General features: G+C 42.5%; 1 protein-coding gene across 2 annotated transcripts in view; it reads left to right on the forward strand.

Annotated features, from left to right (window-relative positions):
• The first annotated feature begins 13,712 nt into the window (after positions 1–13,712).
• The window catches only part of LOC121280820 (dihydropyrimidinase-related protein 3-like), a 197,200-nt gene continuing 188,954 nt past the window's right edge, over positions 13,713–21,958 (forward strand). Inside the window, exon 1 of one of the 2 annotated variants that reach the window (XM_041193084.1) lies at positions 13,713–14,139. In XM_041193084.1, coding sequence (XP_041049018.1) covers positions 13,795–14,139 — 345 coding nt within the window. In that variant the 5' untranslated portion in view covers positions 13,713–13,794. The remainder of the gene's footprint in view (positions 14,140–21,958) is intronic. The other variant, XM_041193083.1, reaches the window with a different exon arrangement.

Raw genomic sequence — 21,958 nt, forward strand, 5'->3', positions numbered from 1 at the left:
TCCTGCTATCGGTGGCTGACATTTCAGCCACAGATTTCTCTGCTGCTTCCCATTGATTTGCCACCCATTAAGGTTGGCTAATCCACATTTTGCTGAGTGTGAAGGATTATTAATTTGGTGGTTTATTTGACATGCCTTTCTGTCTCTGTAATGCACTTTTGTTAGGGAGTTAGACCAGAATTTGGGTTTGCAAGTTACACTATGGACAGGATTTTTTACCTTGTTGGCAAGCCTGGCGAGCGGGCCTGGGAATGGCCGCAAAACCAACGCCGCCCACAATTGGGCCCCGGCCGTGATTTCACGCTGGCTGGCTAACTGCCAGCCAGTGTGAATCGCACGCTGATACGCTCAGCACTGCCTGGGTGGGGAGGGAGGAGGGCAAGCGTGGAAGTCAGTGCATGCGCGCAGGTGTGCTCACTGAAAGCTCCCTGAAGGCACAGAGCTGCCTTAGGGGGCTGAAGATTTTAGACTTCAGAAATAAAGATGGTAAAATTAAGGGAAACATGTCCCCTCACGTGACTCTGTCACATGAGCAGGGACATTTTAAAAATGAGTTTTAGAAGTTTTTATTTAATTTTAATCAATGGTTGAAACCTCATCCAGACCATGAATGAGGGTTCGCAACAAATGCAAAAGCTCTTGCCAACTATAAGGTTGGACTGGCAGCAAAAAATTCAATTCAACTGATTGATTAAGTGCCTTAATAGGCCTCTTAATTGTCAGCAGGCAGACTTCCACCGCTCGCATGCGACCGTTGAGTGAAATATCACATGAGTGCGCGATGACGTCGGGACGCTTGCCTGACGCCATCGTGCACTATTTTTCTCCCGTTCGGGTCGGGTGCGCGCCCACCCAATAAGGGAAAAATTCTGCCCTATCATTCTGGTTTGTTCAAGTTTGTGCATATTACAGAATGTGAGTTGAATATGTTAAGGGAAATTTATGTTGGGTAGTGTTGCAAAATAGTCAATATCAAATCAGCTGTCCATTATGTGCCGCACCTGATATTTCATTCCATTGACTGCAATGGAATGAAATATCAAGCTGTGCTATCATTGACAGCAATGGCAACAGTCTCTTGGGATCGAGGATGACATCCATCAGGCTTGGCGAGACTTCAGATGACTGAGGAGCCCAATTCTGGATCCACATGCTCTTCCGCAGTTGGGGACATGTTGTTGTGCAGCGGAGTGGAAAACGCAGCCCCGGATTGGTTTCCTTCTCCTTCCTCTGGCACCGCTGTTCCGCCTCACTGTCGAGTCACTCAGCCTTGAAATGGCTTGTGTCTTGATGGACCAGATGGTGCCATGCCAAGCGATTGGCAGCATTCTCCTCCCAGTCAATGGTGTTAATGTCTCTGTGCTTTGGGGCGACCTTGAGTGTATCCTTATAATTTTTCCTTTGGCCCGCCCTTTGAGCATTGGCCAACGGGAGAGCTGTGAGAAGAGAAACTGTTTTCAGGCATTTAGACACAATGGCCCATCCATCGGAGTTGGTTTCTGAGGAGCAGGGCTTCAATGCTGGTAGATGTAGCTTCATGGAGGACAATCACATTAGTCCGGCGGTCCTCCCATTTGATTTCCTGGATTCCATGCAAGCACCACTGATGGAAGCTCTCAAGTACCTTATTGTGGCGTTGGTAGACAGTCCATGTTTTACTGCAGCACAGGAGGGTATTCAACACACAGGCCTTACAAACCAGAACCTTGTTGACTTCCGAAGGTCCCTGTTGTCGAAGACATGTTGGCTCAGCTTGAAGAAGGCAGCGCTGGCAAAGTTGACTTGGTGTTGGACTTACTTGTCGATGGTAGTTCCTTGGGAGAGGCAGCTGCCAAGATAAGGGAAGCGCTTCACATACTCCAGAGCCATCCCATCTACGTGGATGACATGGGGGATGGTCAAACTGGCCCAGGGGAAGAATGGTAAAGGTTGGCAAAGCTCTACAATAAAGGGCAATGATCTCCTACCGCCCATTTGTACCACTGCCTGAGACAATTTCTACCCCTTTGTCTCTTGACACCATGCACTCTGAAGTTTACGTTCATCCATGAAAGGGGTGACCAACACCAGAAGGCCAAGATGCTTAGGGACTCTAGGCTTTTAATCACAGTACATTACTGTGTAAATCATCTCTATGTAATAACAATGCACCCTAAGTCAAATCAGTCTCACATTGTAATGTGCTGTGACTGCACCCTTAATGTAGTGCAGTGGGAAATTTAGGAATTAATCACTGTAACTATAATTGCTTGTGAATTTTGACTGAGTGCTGCAGTTAAGTTGTGACAGAAACCATTATTATGAGAGCAATGGCGTGAGATTTCATGGCTCCATGAAGCTTGCCAGGTCTTAGGTTGTTCGATAACCTAAGCATGACTCATACACAATTGTTCACATTGACTTATCATAATCAGCATTGGCTTTCAACTCCTTCTTACCTAGTGGGACAAGTAAATACAGCTATTGGGTGTTTTCATTTCGCCACAAAGATGTATTTTAAATTTGCATTACTCTACACTGTACCCTAGAATGTAAAGACTGTATCTGGAAGTACCGTTTTTATTCCAAAATTGAGCCTACTTGTTGAGGTATAAGATTGCATTCACTGGCATACCATTCAAACCTGAGTTGGAAGAATATGGTTAATACTCCTAATACCAAAAAATAGCACGGCTTCATTTTGCTTGTATGCGCAATACTGTTTGGAATGTATTCAAGGACATGCACCTGTGATCTTGCAATCTGCATCATATGGAATACAGAGCTGAAACCATGATACATTTTACAATTAGAGGTGGGGGATGGGTAGCTCAGTGAATAGAACACTTTCACTGGTGTGACCTAGGTATGAATTGAATCCAGATTTTTAGGATGTAAGTTTTCCTCTGGTGATGGTAAACATCTTCACTGAAGCATGCTTTCAATGAAAATATATGTCTAGATGCCACAGGCTCAAGAGCAATTAGGAATGGGCAATAAATGCTGGCCTGGCCAGCGATGCTCACATACCAAGAACAAATTAAAACACATCCACAAAATGTTTGTCATAATTTGCCTCTAATTGTTGGTAAGTTGTCTGTCACTCATTGTGAAATGTAGATGCAAGACCAGTTTACTTGGGATTGCTAATTCTTACTCATTGTTGTGAACACTGTGGAAAAAGAAATGAAAAGAATGCTTATACTTTTATGAAACCTTGTTATACTGTTCAGAGTGTTGCAAACTAATGAATTAGCTTTGAAACACTGTCGCTGTTAATATGTGGCTAAACACCTGACAGCCAATTGTGCATAAGAAGGTCTGGCAAGCAGCAAATCAATGAGTGACCAGTTAAGCTGCTTTTGATGGTGTTGGTTGAGGCCAGGACAGTAGGAGAATGGCTGTTTGAATAGTGCCATGGAGTCTTCTATACCACCTGAGCAGGCTTCAAGGTCTCATCAGACACCTATGGCAATGCAGCACTGCTTTCCTGTTGTACTGAGGTGACAGCATACATTATGTGCAGGTGTCTGTAGAAGGACTTGAACCACAACCTTATAATTCACTGGTGAGAGTGCTATCAACTGAGCCTAGCTAACAGTTAGAGTTTTACTATATTGCTTTGAACATAAGTTGTAAATCACTTAGAAGCATTAGCTGAAACATCTGTTACAAACATGAGGGTGAGGTGAATGAATTATATTACTGTTCTCCCCTTTTGCTTGAGACAGCGATAGTTTTTAATTTCTAATTTAATTTTGTTTCCCTTAGTATCCTTTCTCTTGTTGAAATGGACCATGCCGCATTTCCCAAACCCCAGTTTGAGGTCCAATGTTAAAAATAACCCCACAGCAAATTCTTTAAGGTGAAACAAAATTGGGATTTATTAACACATTCAAATCCCAAGGGGTTGATTGTGACACATATTCACACTCACGAGCACACAAGGTAGAAAGGCAGAGAAAGAAAGGGAAAGAAGTTACAAATTGCAAGTTACTTTAAAAAAAATCAAAAAAGACATTTGGCATTAATTCACATGAGTGGAGTCCAGTAACAGTCCTGTAAATCAATGTTCTATGAAGGTTCTTTCAGGTAGCTTTGTTTGGCAGAATTCCTGGTCTTGGCCCTAACAACTTGATTGCAGGTTGAAAATGCAGCAAAGTATTCTTGTATCCTGGGAATTAGTTCACTTTGTAGGTGAAATATAGGATTCTTTCTAGAGATCTGACTTTGAGAGAGATAGGGCTCAGAAGCAGGCTGCTAGCCTGGAGTCTGGTTTTCTTTTCTGAGGTTAAACCACAACTGAAGATGGAATCTGAAAGCTGTATAATTAAAGCAATTCAAACAACTCAAGCCTTTCATGTGACAGGGAGGTTTCAAGTTGAGCCACTCAGCTAACAATGTACTTTCAGGATCCTCGTTAAAACCCATTGTATTTTGAGTAGGTAACTGTGGAACCATTTGCACAACATTGGAGATGAGGAATCACAAATAGATCTACCTTTGTCCAGACCCAGATGGGGCAAATATCTCATCTATTAGTCCTTTGTGTTGACTTGGCTGGAATGTTCCTACAATGCAAGTGGTGTTGCATTCTAGGAGGATGATGAGTTTGTCCATTAGAACAGCTTAGAATCTCCAGAACTACCAGCATGTGACCAGCAGCAGCCATTTTATCTGCCTGGCAATTGTCAAATTCTGGAAGAAAAGTAGTTTAAACAAGAGAACATGGAAAAGAAACAGATTTATTTTAGATTTTTTTTCTTCATGCCTTTTCAGCATGACACATGTAGGAATATTTCACTTTCCTGCAACACTGACCCTATGCCCCCATTGACAAACATGTGTGCCCACTCAGGGGAAAAGAATTTCATTTACCGTTGGCACTCTGGCCAATAGGCAGTTATACCTGCAATGTAAAATGGCTACTAGCTGAAGAATCAGTAATAGGCACCAACAAGTTGATTCTAAGAAAATGACGATATAGAAGGAACATTTCCTCAATGTTATAGATGTAATGACATTTTAAATGTCCCAGCTCTTTATTAATTGATTTATGATCTTTCTCCAGTTAGGGCACAGATAAGGCACTGCACATGGTCATCAGAATGCATGATATGCTGTGTGGTGTATTCTGCTGAATAAATTTAGTTTAAAAAAAATTGACATAGCTGATGTAAGGCTAGACAGAAGATTTATAAGAAAACAAACATTAACTGATGGGTAAATAGGGGGGTTACCTAAATGCTATCATAAATACATCAGTAAGTGACCTGTAAATGGAATAAGAGTATTTGAGCAAATGTGACAAGAAGATTTAGCGGATGGTAGACAGACCAATGAAAAGAAAGCATTTGCATTTATGTAATAACTTATCATAACCACAAAACATCCATAAGTGCTTTTCAGCCAATGAAGTATGCTTGGTATGTTATCACTGTTATAATGCAGGAAATGTGGTCTCCAGTTTGCACATGACAAGGTCCCATAAACAGCAATGAGGTAAAAACCAGATAATCTGTTTCAGATATTGGTTGAATGATAGATATTGGCCACAATGGCAGGAAGAACTCTTCTATTCTTCTAAGTTCCCTGAGAGGGTATCTGGGGCCTTAGTTTGATGCCTCATTCTAAAGACTGCAGCTCAGAGAGTGAAGCATTTCCTCAATACTACACTGTTGTGTCCCTAATGTCCGGAAGTATGACTTGAGTCCACAACCTCTGACTTCAAGAGACAAGAGTATTGAGGCTGAATCAAGGCTGACAACAAAACATTGTAATAAATTAAATAAGAAAGAAAATAAGAACAGTTACAGTGAGAGAGGTTTAAAAAATGAAAGTACTGTTCCAGCATTTCAAATTATCCTTAGCTATAGTTATCTATTTGAGGTATATGTGACCTTCAGAATTTTAATATTTAGTCCTGGAATTGCAACATTACTTTTAGTCAATCCACTTGCGAGCTGTCTTTGTTTATCAGATCATGCTGATGGTCCCAGTGGCCTCCCAGTCAATGGTTTATCTTATTGCTGTTGCGGCATGCTCTTTCAATGCATGTTCTATGTACTTTAAATGATCTTTCACCTCAGTACTCCTGTAAAGAGCTGCTAACGGCATATTGATATGGACAGATAATGGTCATTAATAAATTGCATATTTAAGCTGACTGAAATATTGGCTTCAGTGTGAGGCTCTAAGTCCTCTCCTCTGTCATTAATTATGCAATAAAATTATATTCTATGCAGAAGGCTGTTGTAAAAGGTGTGCTAACACACTTTATAAGAGCAGAGCTCTGCCATGGGGCATTTTTCTGGAGAACAGCAAAATTGAACTATCCTAGTCCATTCCACTCACTGAATTCATGGGTTAGGCAGTTTTTAAAGATGTACCCAATGAATGGTGAATTGTATAGAAGGAAATGACACCTGGGAGACAGTTACAAGATTGCAATCTTATCATGGATGATGAGACATGAGACAAGATGAGACATGAAAATTTGATTAGAAGCTCACTCTTTGATATGTTAATTATAATATATATTTTAAACTGTTAGCAGCATGAGGAATTATTTTTGCATTTTTGAAAAGCAAAGAACTGCACAGCTGATGGTTGTCGAAGGATATGTGTGCATTTTGGGCAACAGGGCCATTTGAGACTTCAGGGGTAGTCATCCCTGGCCTTTTGTGAGTTGGCCCAGGCTCAGATAATGGTCCCATGCTCAGGGTTATGAGCAGTGGCCAACGGTGGAGCCAGTAAATTTTCTGTGGCGATGGCGGGAGAGCTAGAACTGCGAAGGACATAGCTGCTTACAGGCGGGGGATCTTTCAGGAAGAGAACTTGTGTCACATGAGGAAGGCAAAGGGAAACTATCTCATGTATTCTTTTCCCTAGTCATATTGCTCATTGAAATTGCAAATGAGAGGTTCCTACAAGCAACTGAAGAGGAAACTGAAAGATCGCAAGGCCTGGGGAAATAAGCAGAGGTCCCACCCTCAGGCAGGTCACTACTGCGCATATATTCTTCTTTTGAGAAAGGGTCAGTAACTGGCTACATTCCAAAAATTATCATGCTCCATACTCAAACCAAACAGTTTAAACATTACTTATCTGTTTATTGCAATATCAACACCATTGTAATTATTATTTTTAATTCCTTGCAACCTTAATCCTCTCTTAAAGTCCTACTCACCCATCAGCCCAATCCACTATGCCAAAACACAATAATGCAAGAAACACAAATGGGGAGAATTTTCCCCCCCATTGGGGGGGTTGTGCAGGGGTGAGCAGGGGCAGGCGCGTACCCGATTGGTGCCCCGATCGTGTCCATGCTGCCATTTTCGGTGGCGGGCCAATTAAGGCCCACCCAGCATGATGTGCGCCCGGAAGCGCTGAGCGCTTCCTGTGCTGGCGGTCGGGGTTGGGGGGGGGGGGGGGCCAGGGGGGTTCCCTGAGTCGGGGCCTGCGCTCTTTCACACCTCAGGGAGATTAGTTTAAATTTTTAAAATTTTAATAAAGAAAAGAAAAACTTTAAGACATGTCTCATGTCACCCTGTCACATGAGCTGGGAAATGTCAATGAACATTAATGAAAACATTTATTTAATTTATAAACCCTTCATGAAACCTCATCCTGTCCATGGATGAGGTTCCATGAAAAATGCAAAGGCCGCCTGGGCTCTTCGCCAGCCCGCCAACCTTAAAGTTGGACGGGTAGCTCTGTTTATTAGTTTAACTGATATGTAAATGGCCCTAATAGGCCTTTGATAGTTTGGCGGGCGCGCAGCCGACTCGGGGGTGCGCTTGCTGAACTGAAAATCTAAATGACGTGCGGTGACATTGGGACGCCTGCCCAATGTCAACGTGTGTCATTTTATGCCTTGGCAAGCAGGCCCCACCCCCACTTGCCAAGCCGAAGATTCAGGCCATAGGAGAATAAGGAGAAACATCTTCACTCAGAAAGTCGTTAAAATGTGGAACTCACTATCACAGGAAGTGGTTGAATAGTTTAGATGCAGTTTAAAGGAAACTAAACAAATATATGGGAGAAAAAGGAATACAACGATACGTTGAAAGACTGAAATGAGGTAGTCAGAATGAGAGGAGACTTGTATAGAGTATAAGCCTTAGCACAGACTAATTAGGCTGAGTGACCTGTTCTATGTTATATATTTCAGCCAGGCTTCACTAACTTCCTCAGTCCTGCCAAATATCTTCAAGGTTCTCGTCCTACTTTAACTCTCTCTATGGTTTTGTTCCATGTTATATGAAAAATCTTTCCCAATTTTATTCCTCAGGCCCCTCTGCTACTTAGCTCAAAGATTATTGCCCTTATACCTTACTTTCTCTCTTTTATGGGGTCAATTGTGACTTAAGTCACCTGACATTAATGGTACATCGAAAAGGGACAGCAGCCTTACCGCATTTTAATACTGGTGATTAGAAGTGGCCCTACTACTGAGTGCCTGCCTGAATTAGCAGTAGGCCTCTCCATTAAATCATTGTCCTAATGACATGGTTAGAAAAACTCTGCCCATGTGGGATGGTGTTTTGGTCAGAAAATACCCCATAGAATGTTTTATTAATTAATTTTTTTCTGCCCCTTACAGAAATATTGCAGCCACTGCCAGCCCAGCTTTGTTCTACCTCATTATCGTGTCTTGTCCCCAACCTCCCAAAGCATCTATCCACAAGCCCCTGCCAGCATGCTAGCCTCCTGCTGCCCCGGTGGCTGAGGAGAAGAGAGTTGTATCTGGGTACCTGTAAGGGTACTTATTTACTTATTTGATTGCAGACTAATGTGACTCAAGATAAGGAAAGGGCTTTGCAGAACTGGGGGGTCCCAATCGCTGCCTAACCACAGTTCATTTGAAGTAGCCCCAGTAGACATCAAAGAGTGTGACAGCATCAAGGAAGTGTATGGAAGAGTGAAGTCAGCTGGCCTACCACAAATCTCAGGTTAGTACCCAATATATTCTTATTATGTGTTATCCCCTACTCAGTCACCGATACACAAGCATACATTGAACCTCAAAAACATCAGTTACGGTACATTATAATCCAAGAAGTATTCAAAGGGATTTTTGGAATTAATATTTTGAAATTTGTTCCTCTTTTATTTATGTAGACCTGCAAGAAAAAATTGAAGCCCACAGATACTGCCCCCAGTCAACCAGGTACCCTGGGCTTGCTCTTATTCTTTGCCAAGCACCAGCACAGTTGCACACGCTGATAATGTAGGTTGTGAGGATTAGGAGAAAGCATGGGGTGAATCACAGGATAGGAGAGCAAATCATATTGACATATGGAGGACAGGCACCTGCTACCTATTGAAGCATTACCATTTAAGCAGTATATAGGGATTCTGACATCACAAGGCCAGTATACATAAGGAGATTTCGGTCTGGCCAGGATTGTATAAGAGTAATTTCTGAAGTATTGTACAAAGGAGCTTGAAAGAGATCTCATAAGGAGTGTGGAGAAGTTTACTTTGCAATCATAATAAACTGCACTGTGCTATGACTCCAGGGGTATTTGCAGGACATCACAGGATCAGTGTTAGAGGCCTCAAACACAAAGGAAATACTTCTTATGTTTATTGCACATGCTGCTTCCATTGTATCGGGACCAGGCTTGCTAACACTCTTGTCTAGTTTGACATGTTGTGTGATCATGTTGTGTGATCAGACTGGGAGAACTATGACATAACAAGGACTTAAATAATCAATCTAAGAGTCTTGATCCCATAAAAATCAGCAGCATTGTTATAGCTGGAATAGGAATGAGTGATAAAAACAAAAAAACTGCGGATGCTGGAAATCCAAAACAAAAACAGAATTACCTGGAAAAACTCAGCAGGTCTGGCAGCATCAGCGGAGAAGAAAAGAGTTGATGTTTCGAGTCCTCATGACCCTTCGACAGGTTTAAGGTAATTTGCAAAGGATTAGAGGAGAGATGAAGAGAACATTTTTACGTAGCGAATCATTATGATCTGGAATGGATTGCCTCAAAGTACAAGGGAAACAGATTCAGGAGCATCTTTCAAAAGGAGATTAATTAAATATTTGAAAAGGAAACACTTGCAAGGCTGTGTGAAAAGGCAAGAGAGTGGGACTAATTGGATAACCTATTCAAAGAGTGGCACTGGCTTCCTTCTGTGCTGTTTGATTGTTTCATTACTCTTTCAGGGTGATACCATACCTGGGCCATCTATTTTTCCTGTGCAAGTGGCAGTTCTGTCGAAGGGTCATGAGGACTTGAAACGTCAACTCTTTTCTTCTCCGCCGATGCTGCCAGACCTGCTGAGTTTTTCCAGGTAATTCTGTTTTTGTATAGGAATGAGTGATATCAGTGAATAAATTACAGAAGAAAGGATTGTTCTCCTTAGAGCAGAGAAGGGTAAGGGGAGATTGAATGAAGGTATCAAAAATTATATGAGGTTTTCATTGAACCAGTAGGAAGGAACCACTTCCACTGGCAGGTGGGTCAATAAACAGAGGGTGCAGGTTTAAGGTAATTTGCAAAGGATTAGAGGAGAGATGAAGAGAACATTTTTACGTAGCGAATCATTATGATCTGGAATGGATTGCCTCAAAGTACAAGGGAAACAGATTCAGGAGCATCTTTCAAAAGGAGATTAATTAAATATTTGAAAAGGAAACACTTGCAAGGCTGTGTGAAAAGGCAAGAGAGTGGGACTAATTGGATAACCTATTCAAAGAGTGGCACTGGCTTCCTTCTGTGCTGTTTGATTGTTTCATTACTCTTTCAGGGTGATACCACACCTGGGCCATCTATTGTTCCTGTGCAAGTGGCAGACAATGAGCCAGAAAGCCAATGAGACTCACCAGCAATGGCTGAATCAGCTGTTGATGACATTTTGTAACATTTAACATGGATTCATTATTTTTAATAGTATCCATTGCAACTGAAAGAATTAGTGCTTTGACACCCTGATATGCTTTATCCAAAAAAGCCTAAGGTTTAAGATGCATCAGGTAATTTCCAAAATATAAGTTAAACCTGGAACAAATGGGTAGATGTACAGGGACACAAATTAAGTGTCTGGTGCAGGTTATTGATGTGGGGTTATAAAGCATGAAATTAGGTTTTAGGGCCTGGATATAAGATCATTAGTCAACACTTTAATATTATAAACCTCAAGTTAAAAGAAAGACTTCTATATAATGTCTTTCATGACCTCAGAGTTAAGATCAGTTCAGAGAAGGTGCACTTGACTGATACCTGGGATGGGGATGCTACCTTATGAGTAAAGGTTGGGCAGGCTGAGCCTGTAGCCATTGGAGTTTAGATGAATGAGAGGTGATCTTATTGAAACATGTAAAATCCTGAGGAGACTTGACAGGGTGGATGCTGAAAGGATGTGGGAGGGACTAGAACTAGGGTATACTGTTGAAAAAAAGAGGTCTCCTATTTAAGACAGAGGTTAGAAGAATTATTTTCTCTCAGAGGGTCATGCATCTTTGGAACTCTCTTCCCCAGAGAGCGATCAATGAATATTTTAAGGCCGAGGTTGATAGATTCTTGACTAACAAGGGAGTTAAAGGTTATGCGGTGGAGGGTAGGCAGGAATGTGGAGTCCAGGCCACAATCACATCAGCCAGGATCTTATTGATGGTGGAGCAGGCTCCAGTGGCCGAATGAACCCTAATTGATATGCTGGTCTGCTCAGGACATCCCAGTTGTCTTCACACAAGTCAATGTCAATCACTCTTCAAGTGTAGCCACTGTTGTAATGTGAGGTATTACCACAGAAATAAAACTTGTCCTGCTCCTATTGGGATTTACGTTATAATCGATAAAGGACTCCAAACCCTCGTAAAATGAATTCCCATAAGAATGACTTTGTCGAACACCCAAACGTTAATGGCGGCGACGCCTCGAACTTTTGTTGTCTAATCAAGAGGCAAGGAAGAAATAAGACTGCAAGAGGGTCAGAACTGAAGGAGGGGGGAACCTGGGCAGCATGTGAATTTGGCAGCAGCCGTTGCGTTGAGTGAACGCTGGGGTCGTGGCCACTCAATGGTTAATTGGCTCTGCCTGCGATCGGGTGGCGTGCCTGATGTGGCAGGCGGATCGATGAGGGTGCTGAAAGGACAGTTCCCTTTGGGAGCGCCGCATCTTGTGCACGACAAAGGGGAGGATGCAAATCTGCCGAAGGGAATGGCAAGGTTGTGCATTTGGAATGCAATTGGCATCTCTTCCTGATGCCCGGTGAATAACGATGTCCTCATGAGGAATAAGTGAGCGCGGATGCATTGGGAGCCAGGTCGCTCTCAAAATGAAAGGAATCAATTGGTACAGGTCTGGATTGGGTCTCAAGGCGTATTACCTTTAGATCTTCGAGTTAAAAAAAAGCATTGCTAAAATAGGGAGTTCGCTTTTAATGTTTAGATTTTTTAAAAAATATGCTTTTATTTAAATAATGAAAACAACCTCACTATTAGCGATCGCCTTGAAGTCAACATTGAAAAGACCCCACGATTGTGTGCCAATTTATAGTTAGTTTTGGGATTATTAACTCAATTCAAACTTTTTTATATTAATCACATTCCGGAACGCTCCTGGGAGGAACAATTTAGATTTTGAACAATATTCGGTGCGTAGTTAATGTGTGTGTCTTTCGGGATTGGCAGATGATCTGATATTCCTGACCAGCGAGGTTAACTGTCTGCTTCACAGATCATGATCTAAAATGACTTGCTGGTCGACCCCGGGGTGAATAGCCTGCAAAACGTCTTATATTAAACAGGTTCGCGTCTAATAATAAAATAAAAGCTCGGACCAGTGTGCAATGTATAGGGTTGGGGGTGGGGGGGGGGGGTGTGATGCTCAAAGCAGCACCGAAAACAAACGGCTTTTAAACAAAGATGACACCCGCAACCTTACACGCCCAGCCGCTACATCAGTTGTGTCGACATCAAACATGCTGCTTTATTCATTCTGCAAACTTCTGCCAACTGCAATCTTTATATTTTATACCCGTAGCGCATGCATAGAATCTTGCAACACCCAAGGGGTGCTGCTTGTGTCGGCACTTTAAATCCCTATTCAGCTAGTCTCAATCCCCCTCACTGCTTGCCCCAGCTCTCTGTCATATCCATAGTTCTTGATCATGTTACACTTCGTTTCCCATAGTGCGTGTGTTTTTTTTTACCAGTCTGGACTAATATACTTCAGAATCCCGCATCACTATTAACTGAGATTACAGCTGTAAGAGAAGCTGGTATTAAAGGAGGGGAGGGGAGGGGGACCTGCATTGTGTTATCCGAGTCAGCAGTTAATTCCAAAGTAAATTGGATCGTAAAGCCCCTTCCTGCGTGACAGGATGAAAACTCTGATTCTTTTTCCCTCTTTCCCCTTTAAGGAGTGATTGGGCTGGTGTGTCAATCTTGGGATTGAATGCTGTGAACGGGGAAGTGTATTTTTTTTTTTAAAAATCTACTTTTAGAATTGCCTGTTGTGAGCTGGTTGTGATTTAAGGTGTGGGCTTTTCCTCCAAATGTCACAATAGCTTTGGCCTCTCGGTGGCGACTGTCCGCAGCCAATCTGAAGGAATGGCGCCTGTAATTGCTCATCTACGGACGATCTAGTGCAAAGGGCCAGGCGAACAGGGGGTAACTGTACTTTAAAAATCCATTCAGTGTGCAGTGCTCACGCGTTATCACTTCCGTGTCAAGGGATTTCAGGAGTAGTCTGCCACTAGCGGCTCAGCTTCTGACTCCCTCCCCCCCACCCCAATATCTGTATCTGCAACCAGGCAGCCTACACCTTTACTTCCATCAGCCCACCCAGATCAATGGCCGAGGGCAAGAGGACCTGGGACAAGGAAGATGACCTACCAGTCTATCTGGCCCGGCCTGGCACGGCCGCTCAGGTTCCCCGGCAGAAGTACGGGGGCATGTTCTGCTCGGTGGAGGGAGCGTACGAAAGCAAGACCTTGGATTTCGATGCTCTGAGCGTTGGCCGCAGGAGTTCCCGGAGCTCGAAGAGCGCCGGCAAACACGACTCGTCCCGGGACACCGAGGCTTCCAGCGACACGGCGAGTGAGGGCCCGGAGACAGCGGAGAGAGCCGAGAACCCAGGGGTCCAAATCACCTCAGCAAGCGGCAAAGAGAGACTCCAGAACCGGGATGACCCGCAGGTAAATCAGCCTCTTTCTATCTGCTTTGACCATCTACATATCACACAGTCAAATCAAACTGGGGGCAAAATACTTGCCAAACTTACTTTTTAAAATAATGACATTTAATCTGTGGGTTTAGGTTTTAGGTTAAGTAAAACGGCTGATCGTTAGATAATGTACAGAAATGTGTGAAATAGCTCCCTGCTCCTGGTGAAGTTCACAGATTAAAGAGCTCAAGATTTTTGGTGATTTTTTTGTGTGAAAAAGATATTGATGAGTTATTTCATATGGGATATTGAACCGTTAATAGCGTGATCCTGTCAGGTGGCATTCCATTCGGTCTAGCCCAGTATGTAACCGCTGGTCCTAGTAACCGGATCAGGGAGGCGTATTGCCTGTCCAATGGTAGCGACCGGGGATATGTACAGAGTCATTTGAGTGCACCAAACTTCAATGACTAGACACGATAGCATTAAAGGTAAAACCAGTCTGTCTGGGAGGCCAGAGCTTTAGAGAAATGTCCTTTGAGAAAGATTGAGTAAATGAAAAGGATTTTATTTTTTAAAAACAGAAAACTCAGAAATTAACATTCCCCATCAAAAATGGATGAACAATTCGGTTCGTGCGACATTAATTCGGCACTTGTGTTGGTGAAAGCTGTCTTGGTTAGTTCTGTGTTGCTGAGGCTGCGTTGGTCAGTTCTGCATTAGTTAATGCTGCATTGGTTTATGTTGAATTAGTTATTTCTGCCGCCTGGGGAACTGTTTAGAAATCCCCTTTTAAAAATAAAGAGAAAGTGCTCTTTTGGTTGCTGCAATGGCAGAGATTGTCTTCACACACACAAACAAAGAAACATTTTTTGTCACACGTTAATGTTGCTAAGCTGAGCAGAGGTTGTGGTGCAGAGGTTGTTTGACGCACTGGCAGACAGGCGGCTCTTTTCGCCCTTGGTCCTTTGCTTTTCTGAGCTGACAGGTGAGACGGTGGGGAATAGGGAAAGGAAGTAGAGCCACGGTGTGGCGGCAGACTAGAATTGCACTGCGGTAGTGAAATGCGGTCCTTCCTATCGGTTAACCTCTTGGAACCGGGGCTGCCGCACTGTACCATTCACTGCAGCTGCTTGGGAGCGAAAGTGTGTGACTTGCTGTGGACCAGACCCCACCACTCGCTCCGTGAGGACCAAACAAGAATTTGGATTGCGCTTGGTCATGCTCAAACACCTATTTAATACCGGAGCTGCTAGCCACATAAACTACTTTCTTTTGCATTTACAAGCGATTTTCTGTACTGATTAAACTCATGCATGGTGAATTATTTAAATTGTTTCCAGATTTTCCCATGACTATTACAAACATTCTGTCGACCCTCTTATTCTGGCAACTGCTGCTTCCAATGTATTTGTGGGGTGTGGGGGGAGGAGGTGGAGGAGAAGCTACAGTTTTCATCAACAGGTCCACTATTTTAGGTGGTGTAGCCTGTCCCGTATGTCGGTGACCCGGAGTTCGTCACCGCAAACCAGGATAAGATTAGCGAAATGGCTGATTCAGAATCTTTCATGGGTTAATTAAGAGTATCCTTCCCAACTGCTTGTCACCCGTCTAGTTTTATTGATCCAGCCACTGTGGATTTTGACGCGCCTGTCCCCGAATTCCTGCAAAGAAAATTGGATATCTCTGTACCTTTTTGTTGTTAAAAAAGGAAGTCTTTTTTCGACTTTCCTGCTGTGTTTTATTTGATGAAAGATTACAGCAGCAAAAGCTTTCATTTACACAGTGGTTTCCACATGGGAAATGCCCCAAGTGTGCTTTATGAAAATGAAAATGGATGCAGCTCCGGATGGGGAGGCAGCTCGAGGGATGGTCAGAGAGCAAGGATTGAAGGAGGCTTTGGAAAATCAGCCATTGGGATTAGCCATAATGGTACTGAATGACAGAGCAGGCGTGAGTGGCTGAATGGGCTAATCGTGTTCCTAATATTCCAATGTTCTGAAGAGGCAGAGGGACACCAGGGCAGATTGTTCAAGGGAAGAGTTCCACAGTGTAGGGTTGAGTTAACCAAAGGCGCTAGGGTGGAGTGGGATGCAAAGGAGGTTAGAGTCAAGATGGACTATGTACTTTGTCATGTGAGACGGAAGGAGGCTATAGAGTTAAAGGGAAGGTCATGGTGAGATTTGATTCCAGTGCATTGAGCAATCGCGGTAATGTGGAATGGAACTTATTGCAAGAGTTGGAGTTTAAGTAGGTTGAAACTCAAGTGGCTAGTGAGGACAGCATTGTAAAATGGAGCCTGGAGGTAGCAAAGGCACAAATGAGAGTTTCTGTGGTAAGATGATGTAAGGATGGAACAGGGAGTTTTGGTGATGCATAGGGTATAGGGTTTGAAGGTTAGTTTAAGCTTCAACAGAACTCTCATACATGTGCGCCATCATATTGAGCTTCAAAAATCACCTGGAGAGGGGATTGGAATTGGGGGATCAGGGCAGGTGCCAAACTTTTGGTGGAAGCTGGAAGGCATGGCTTTGTTTTTGGTGGCATTAACTTAGAGCAAGTTTGGCTCCTTCAGGACTTGCTGTCAAGCAAGTGATCAGAGACAGTGATATTTGTAGAGTCAAAGATGGTGGCGGAGAGGTAGAGCTGGGAGTCAATGTACAACTAAGAGTTAATCTATTGCCTACAAACAAATCACCCAGGAGCAGCATATAGATAAGGAAAGCAAGGGACAGGGAAGAACTATGGGACATTTACACACTGTGGAATGGATGGAGCTGTTACCGCAGTAACTGTGCGGTTAGAATGGGTAAGTGCAGAACCAAGTAAATGTGTTGCCATGGATGAAGCCCATGTAAAAGGAAGTCTTGTACTTCTATAGCATTGTTCATGACCTCAGGATGCCTCAAAGTACTTTACAGCCAATGAAGTACTTTTGAAGTGTAGTCACTGTTGCAATGTAGGAAGTGTGACAGCCAATGTCCACACAGCAAAATCCCACAAAGAGCAATGTGATAATAATCAGATAACCTATTTCTCATGATGTTGACTGAGGGATAAATATTGGCCAGAACAGTGGGCATAACTCCCCTACTCTTCACTGAAGTAGTGCCATGGGATCTTTTTACATCCATCTGAAAGAGCAGCTGGGTCTTCAGTTTAGCATCTCATTGGAAAGATTCCATATCCAACAGTGCAGCACTCCTTCAGTACCACTCTGGAGTTCTGTGCTCAAGTCTCTTCTATGAAGCTTGAACCCACAGCCCTCCAACCCAGAGGAGGGAGTGCTATCACCAGGGCCACAGTTGACACCATGGATGGAATGGCCTAATACAGAAAACAGCACCAACAGGTTGATGAGGAATAATAATCAATGATATATTGGTTAATTTGACCAGACCGGTCTTGATACTCTGGGCAGGGAAGCAACCAGACTGAAGAGAGTCAAGCATAGATTGGGAAAGATGAGGGTAGTACCAAGCAACAGTTCTGGACTTTAGAAAGGAAATGTACTTTTTGAGGAATGGTGTAATGCTGTTGAAGGGAGGAGGAATATTATTTGAGGAAAGGAAGCCATTAATAATATTTGGGAATACTAGGCAAAGAAAAGGTAGTCATGGGGCCAAGAGCTCAATCAGAAGATGCAGGATGCAGATTTCATGGAGGAGACGTTGTTGCTTCTCCTGACATTGGTATTCTTGCAATTATCCTGATGAGTGCAAGATGAAAAGCTTCAACAAAATGTCTTTTATCAGCAATACTCAAGAACAGAAACCCTGAGTGGACTCTATCTGTCTGTCTGTCTCTCTCTCTATATATATATATATATCCATCTTGCAATCTTGTGCCCTGCCTGTTTTCTGGCCAGCCACTTGCTGCAGGCACCATCTTAAAAATGAAGACAGCAGCTGCTGACTCCAGAGGAAAAAGACAGAAATCACCTGTCAGCATCTTTAAATCATTTCAACATGGAATCCTGAAAGACCAGTGAATACAGTTTGATTGATGACCATTCAAGTCATCAATCTACAGGATCCGTATACAACTGACTTTTTGGGACTCATACAATTTAACTTACCCTTCCACTTTGTCACTTACTTCTATGTGTGTGGTTGTGTGTGAGAGCTTTGGAATGCACATGTGAATGTGAGTTTGAGTGTTTTTATTAGTTTTGATCAGGTCTTAAGTACAATAAATCCATTTCCATATAAATCCATTTCCATATAATTCAAACCTTACAAGAAAACCTAAAACAAAAACAATATTACCTGGAAAAACTCAGCAGGTCTGGCAGCGTCGGCGGAAAAGAAAAGAGTTGACGTTTCGAGTCCCCATGACCCTTCAACAGAACTGAGTTCTGTTGAAGGGTCATGAGGACTCGAAACGTCAACTCTTCGAGTCCCCATGACCCTTCAACAGAACTGAGTTCTGTTGAAGGGTCATGAGGACTCGAAACGTCAACTCTTTTCTTCTCCACCGATGCTGCCAGACCTGCTGAGTTTTTCCAGGTAATTCTGTTTTTGTTTTGGATTTCCACCATCCGCAGTTTTTTGTTTTTATTACAAGAAAACCTGTCTATCTGTGTCTTTTACAGTCCATGTCCCTCTCCAGCCATTAGCTTAGGTTGAACCACATTGTAAAACATGCTTTTTTTTACCCAGTGCTGAGCTTCAAACCCTCATCATGTTGATCATCCAAATCCTTTTTTTCACTCCTGTAGCATTATACCTCTACCCCATTACACCCGACCAGTGCTGAAATCCTTACCCATGCTTTTGTTACCTATAAACTTGATTTCTCCAATATCCTCCATGCTGGCCGTCCATTTTCTACCTTTCAATTTGCCCAAAATTCAATAGTGTGTATCCTATATCCCATCTCATCAGGATAATTGCAAGAATACCAATGTCAGGAGAAGCAACAACGTCTCCTCCAAGAAATCTGCATTGTTCTCACTAACCTGTATTGATTCCTGCCCCAGGTACATTAAATTTAAAAATTGCATCCTCATCGTCAAATCCACTAATGCCATCCCATTTCTCCTGCATTTTTGCCTTTTATCTATCTTGCTGATCCTTTGCCCACTATTGGGCAGCTAGTCAACCAAGCTTTTGGCCATATCTCCTAATTCTTCCAACATGACTTATGCTACAACCCACCCCCAGATGAGGTTCCCCAAAGTTGTTGATCCAGGTGAGATCCCTCAATTTGTCACCCACTGGCTGGGATACCCCAAATTATTATGCACTGGGTAAGGAGGGATAAACTGGCTCTCTGTCATTATTCAGTACTCCCTGCACCACCCCCCCCCGCCCCCGCCACCCCGCCCCCCCACACCCCTGTTGGTTGCGACAAGATTTAATCTAAAAAGGATTATTTCGCTGATGACTTTTTCCCAGACCCAATCATTCTGGTCTTGAACGAACCAATTTAACCAGACTTTCTTGAGTTAAAGGTAAAAGTAAGTTTATTAACTACTAAAAGTGAGAAAGGATAAAACACATGCATTTATGATCATACATGTTAAAAGTAAGAATTTAGCTTGAAGTAAGTGAATATGTATATATTAGAAAGGTATATGGAACAATCCTTCACTCATGGGGAGTAGGTGATTGAGCGTTGTGGTCATTGCGATTCAAGGTTCCAGTAGAATTGACTCCAGTAGATGAATAGTCGGTTTTGAGGTTCCAGTAGTGTTGAATTCATTGGAGAAATACTTGGTTTGGAGGTTCCAATAGTGTTGGATTTGGTAGAGAGGGGGAGAGATCAGGATACCTGCAAAATGGTGATTTGCAGGGGTACTGTTTGTGGCTGTTACTTTTGAGTCAAACTTCCAACACTTGCTCTCTCTCAGAATGCCCACCAACAGACAGACTTCGGGGCAGCTTTCCAGCTCACTTTTAACCCCTCCTTTGTATATTCCAAGTGGGAAGCAAATTCACAAATGTGTCTGGGCATTGCCCACAGGGTTTCTTGATGAGATGATACTCATCTCCCATTATGTTCCATTGTCTCTACCAAAGAGAGCAATTAGTTTCTGGATGTCTTTAGAAGTACCTTGTCTGGCAACAGGGTGGGGTTCCATTACCTCTTAGGGAGTCACCCTGCAGCATTCCAGCCAGTAGCTTATGTACATTTTTTTTAAAAACCCACATCTTATTTTTAAAGTCCAATATTTCCAAACACAATTTGGTGTTTTTTCCTTCCTTGTCATGACACTTAGTACCTGTTCCTCTGCCTGAAGTACTTTGGCACACCTTCTACATTAGGGGTTTCATATAAATGAATGTTTTTGTTGGTATTGCAGGTGTGAGAATTTTATCAAGGGAACAGCAGGAGTGGGAGCCCACATGAGACTTAATATACAAAGAAGCAAAAGTGTTGCACAGGAAAAGACAACCTGGTCCATCTTGCCTGCCCGCTACATTTGCGATGCCATTTGCATCACATCAGAGAACTCTTTCCTCCTTTGGTGCCATATTGTATTTTGAAAGAGGTGAAAAATTAAATAAATGTCAATGCCAATTGATGGGCAATGTAGGGTGGGTATGGAAATCTGGAAGATTTCTCTTTGATCCATCTAGACAAATAAGACTAGTTCAGAAGAACCACATCAAACATGACTTTACTGGTATAGCTAGATGGAAAAAAATAATATTTAAAACCAAAACTTGGGAGCTGTGAACAGCCACAAGTAGTGTTGTAAATGGCCAAAGGAGAGGAAGTGGAAAGTTAGAAAGGGTTTTTTTGACGGATCCAAGGGCAGCCTTTGTCAGGACAAAGGGTGATGCCAGTAGGATTGGAGGCAGGCAGGAAGGTCAATATTCCTGAAGTGCCTTCCCTGCTGCTATCATGTCCTCACCAGTTTAGTTCATTTAAGCAGAGGCAGCCATAGCTTGGTGCTAATTGTATAAACAATGATACACATTTATTCTTAAGTATATGAAAATCTTCATTTACAGAGGACACAATGCAGCGTTTGTTTGATGCAACTAAGGAAGAATATCCCTTTCAACATTTTGGATGGGTTCCAGCATGGAGTTTATAAAAAAAACATGATCTTTTCTCCATATTTAAAAAAAACAATTTGTTTTAAATGAATTACATTTTCTGATAGAACAAAAACGGCCATAGGTTATACTTTACTCTGTCAGCTCTTTATTCTAATTCTGACCTTTTGTACCAATTTCAATCGCTGCACTATTGGTAGCCATGCCTTCTGTTGCCTAGGCCCTAAGCTTTACCTCATTTTCCTCCTTCTTAAAACCTACCTCTTTGGTTAAGTTTTTGGTCACCTGAATTAATATCTCCTTATGTGGCTATATGCATATATGTATATATATGCATTTGTATGTATGTATATATACGAACATACTAATTAGGAGCAGGAGTTAGCCATTTGAACCTTGAGCTTGCTTCGTCATTCAATAAGATCATGGCCCCAACTCCATATTCCTGATAACCTTCGATTCCCTTGTTAGTCAAGAATCTATCTATCTACCTCTGCCTAAAAAATATTCAGTGACTCTGTTTCCACTGCTCTCTGGGGAAGAGTTCTAAAGACTCAAGACCCTCTAAGTGAAAAAGTCCTCCTCATCTCCATCTTAAATGGGAGACCCCTTGTTTTTTAAACTATGTCCTCTAGTTCTAGTCTCTCCCATAAAAGGAAACATCCTTTCAGCATCTATTCTTGTCAGGTTCCTTCATGATCTATGATCTTATATGTGTCAATAGGACCACCTTTCATTCTTATAAATATATGTGTATGTCTGTGTGTGTGTACATATATACATTTATGTATGTGTGTGTAAATATGTATGCTGTTTATATATTATATATGTGTGTATGTG

The sequence above is a fragment of the Carcharodon carcharias genome, chromosome 8, assembly GCF_017639515.1.
Source record: "Carcharodon carcharias isolate sCarCar2 chromosome 8, sCarCar2.pri, whole genome shotgun sequence".
In the NCBI taxonomy this organism is placed as follows: domain Eukaryota; kingdom Metazoa; phylum Chordata; class Chondrichthyes; order Lamniformes; family Lamnidae; genus Carcharodon; species Carcharodon carcharias.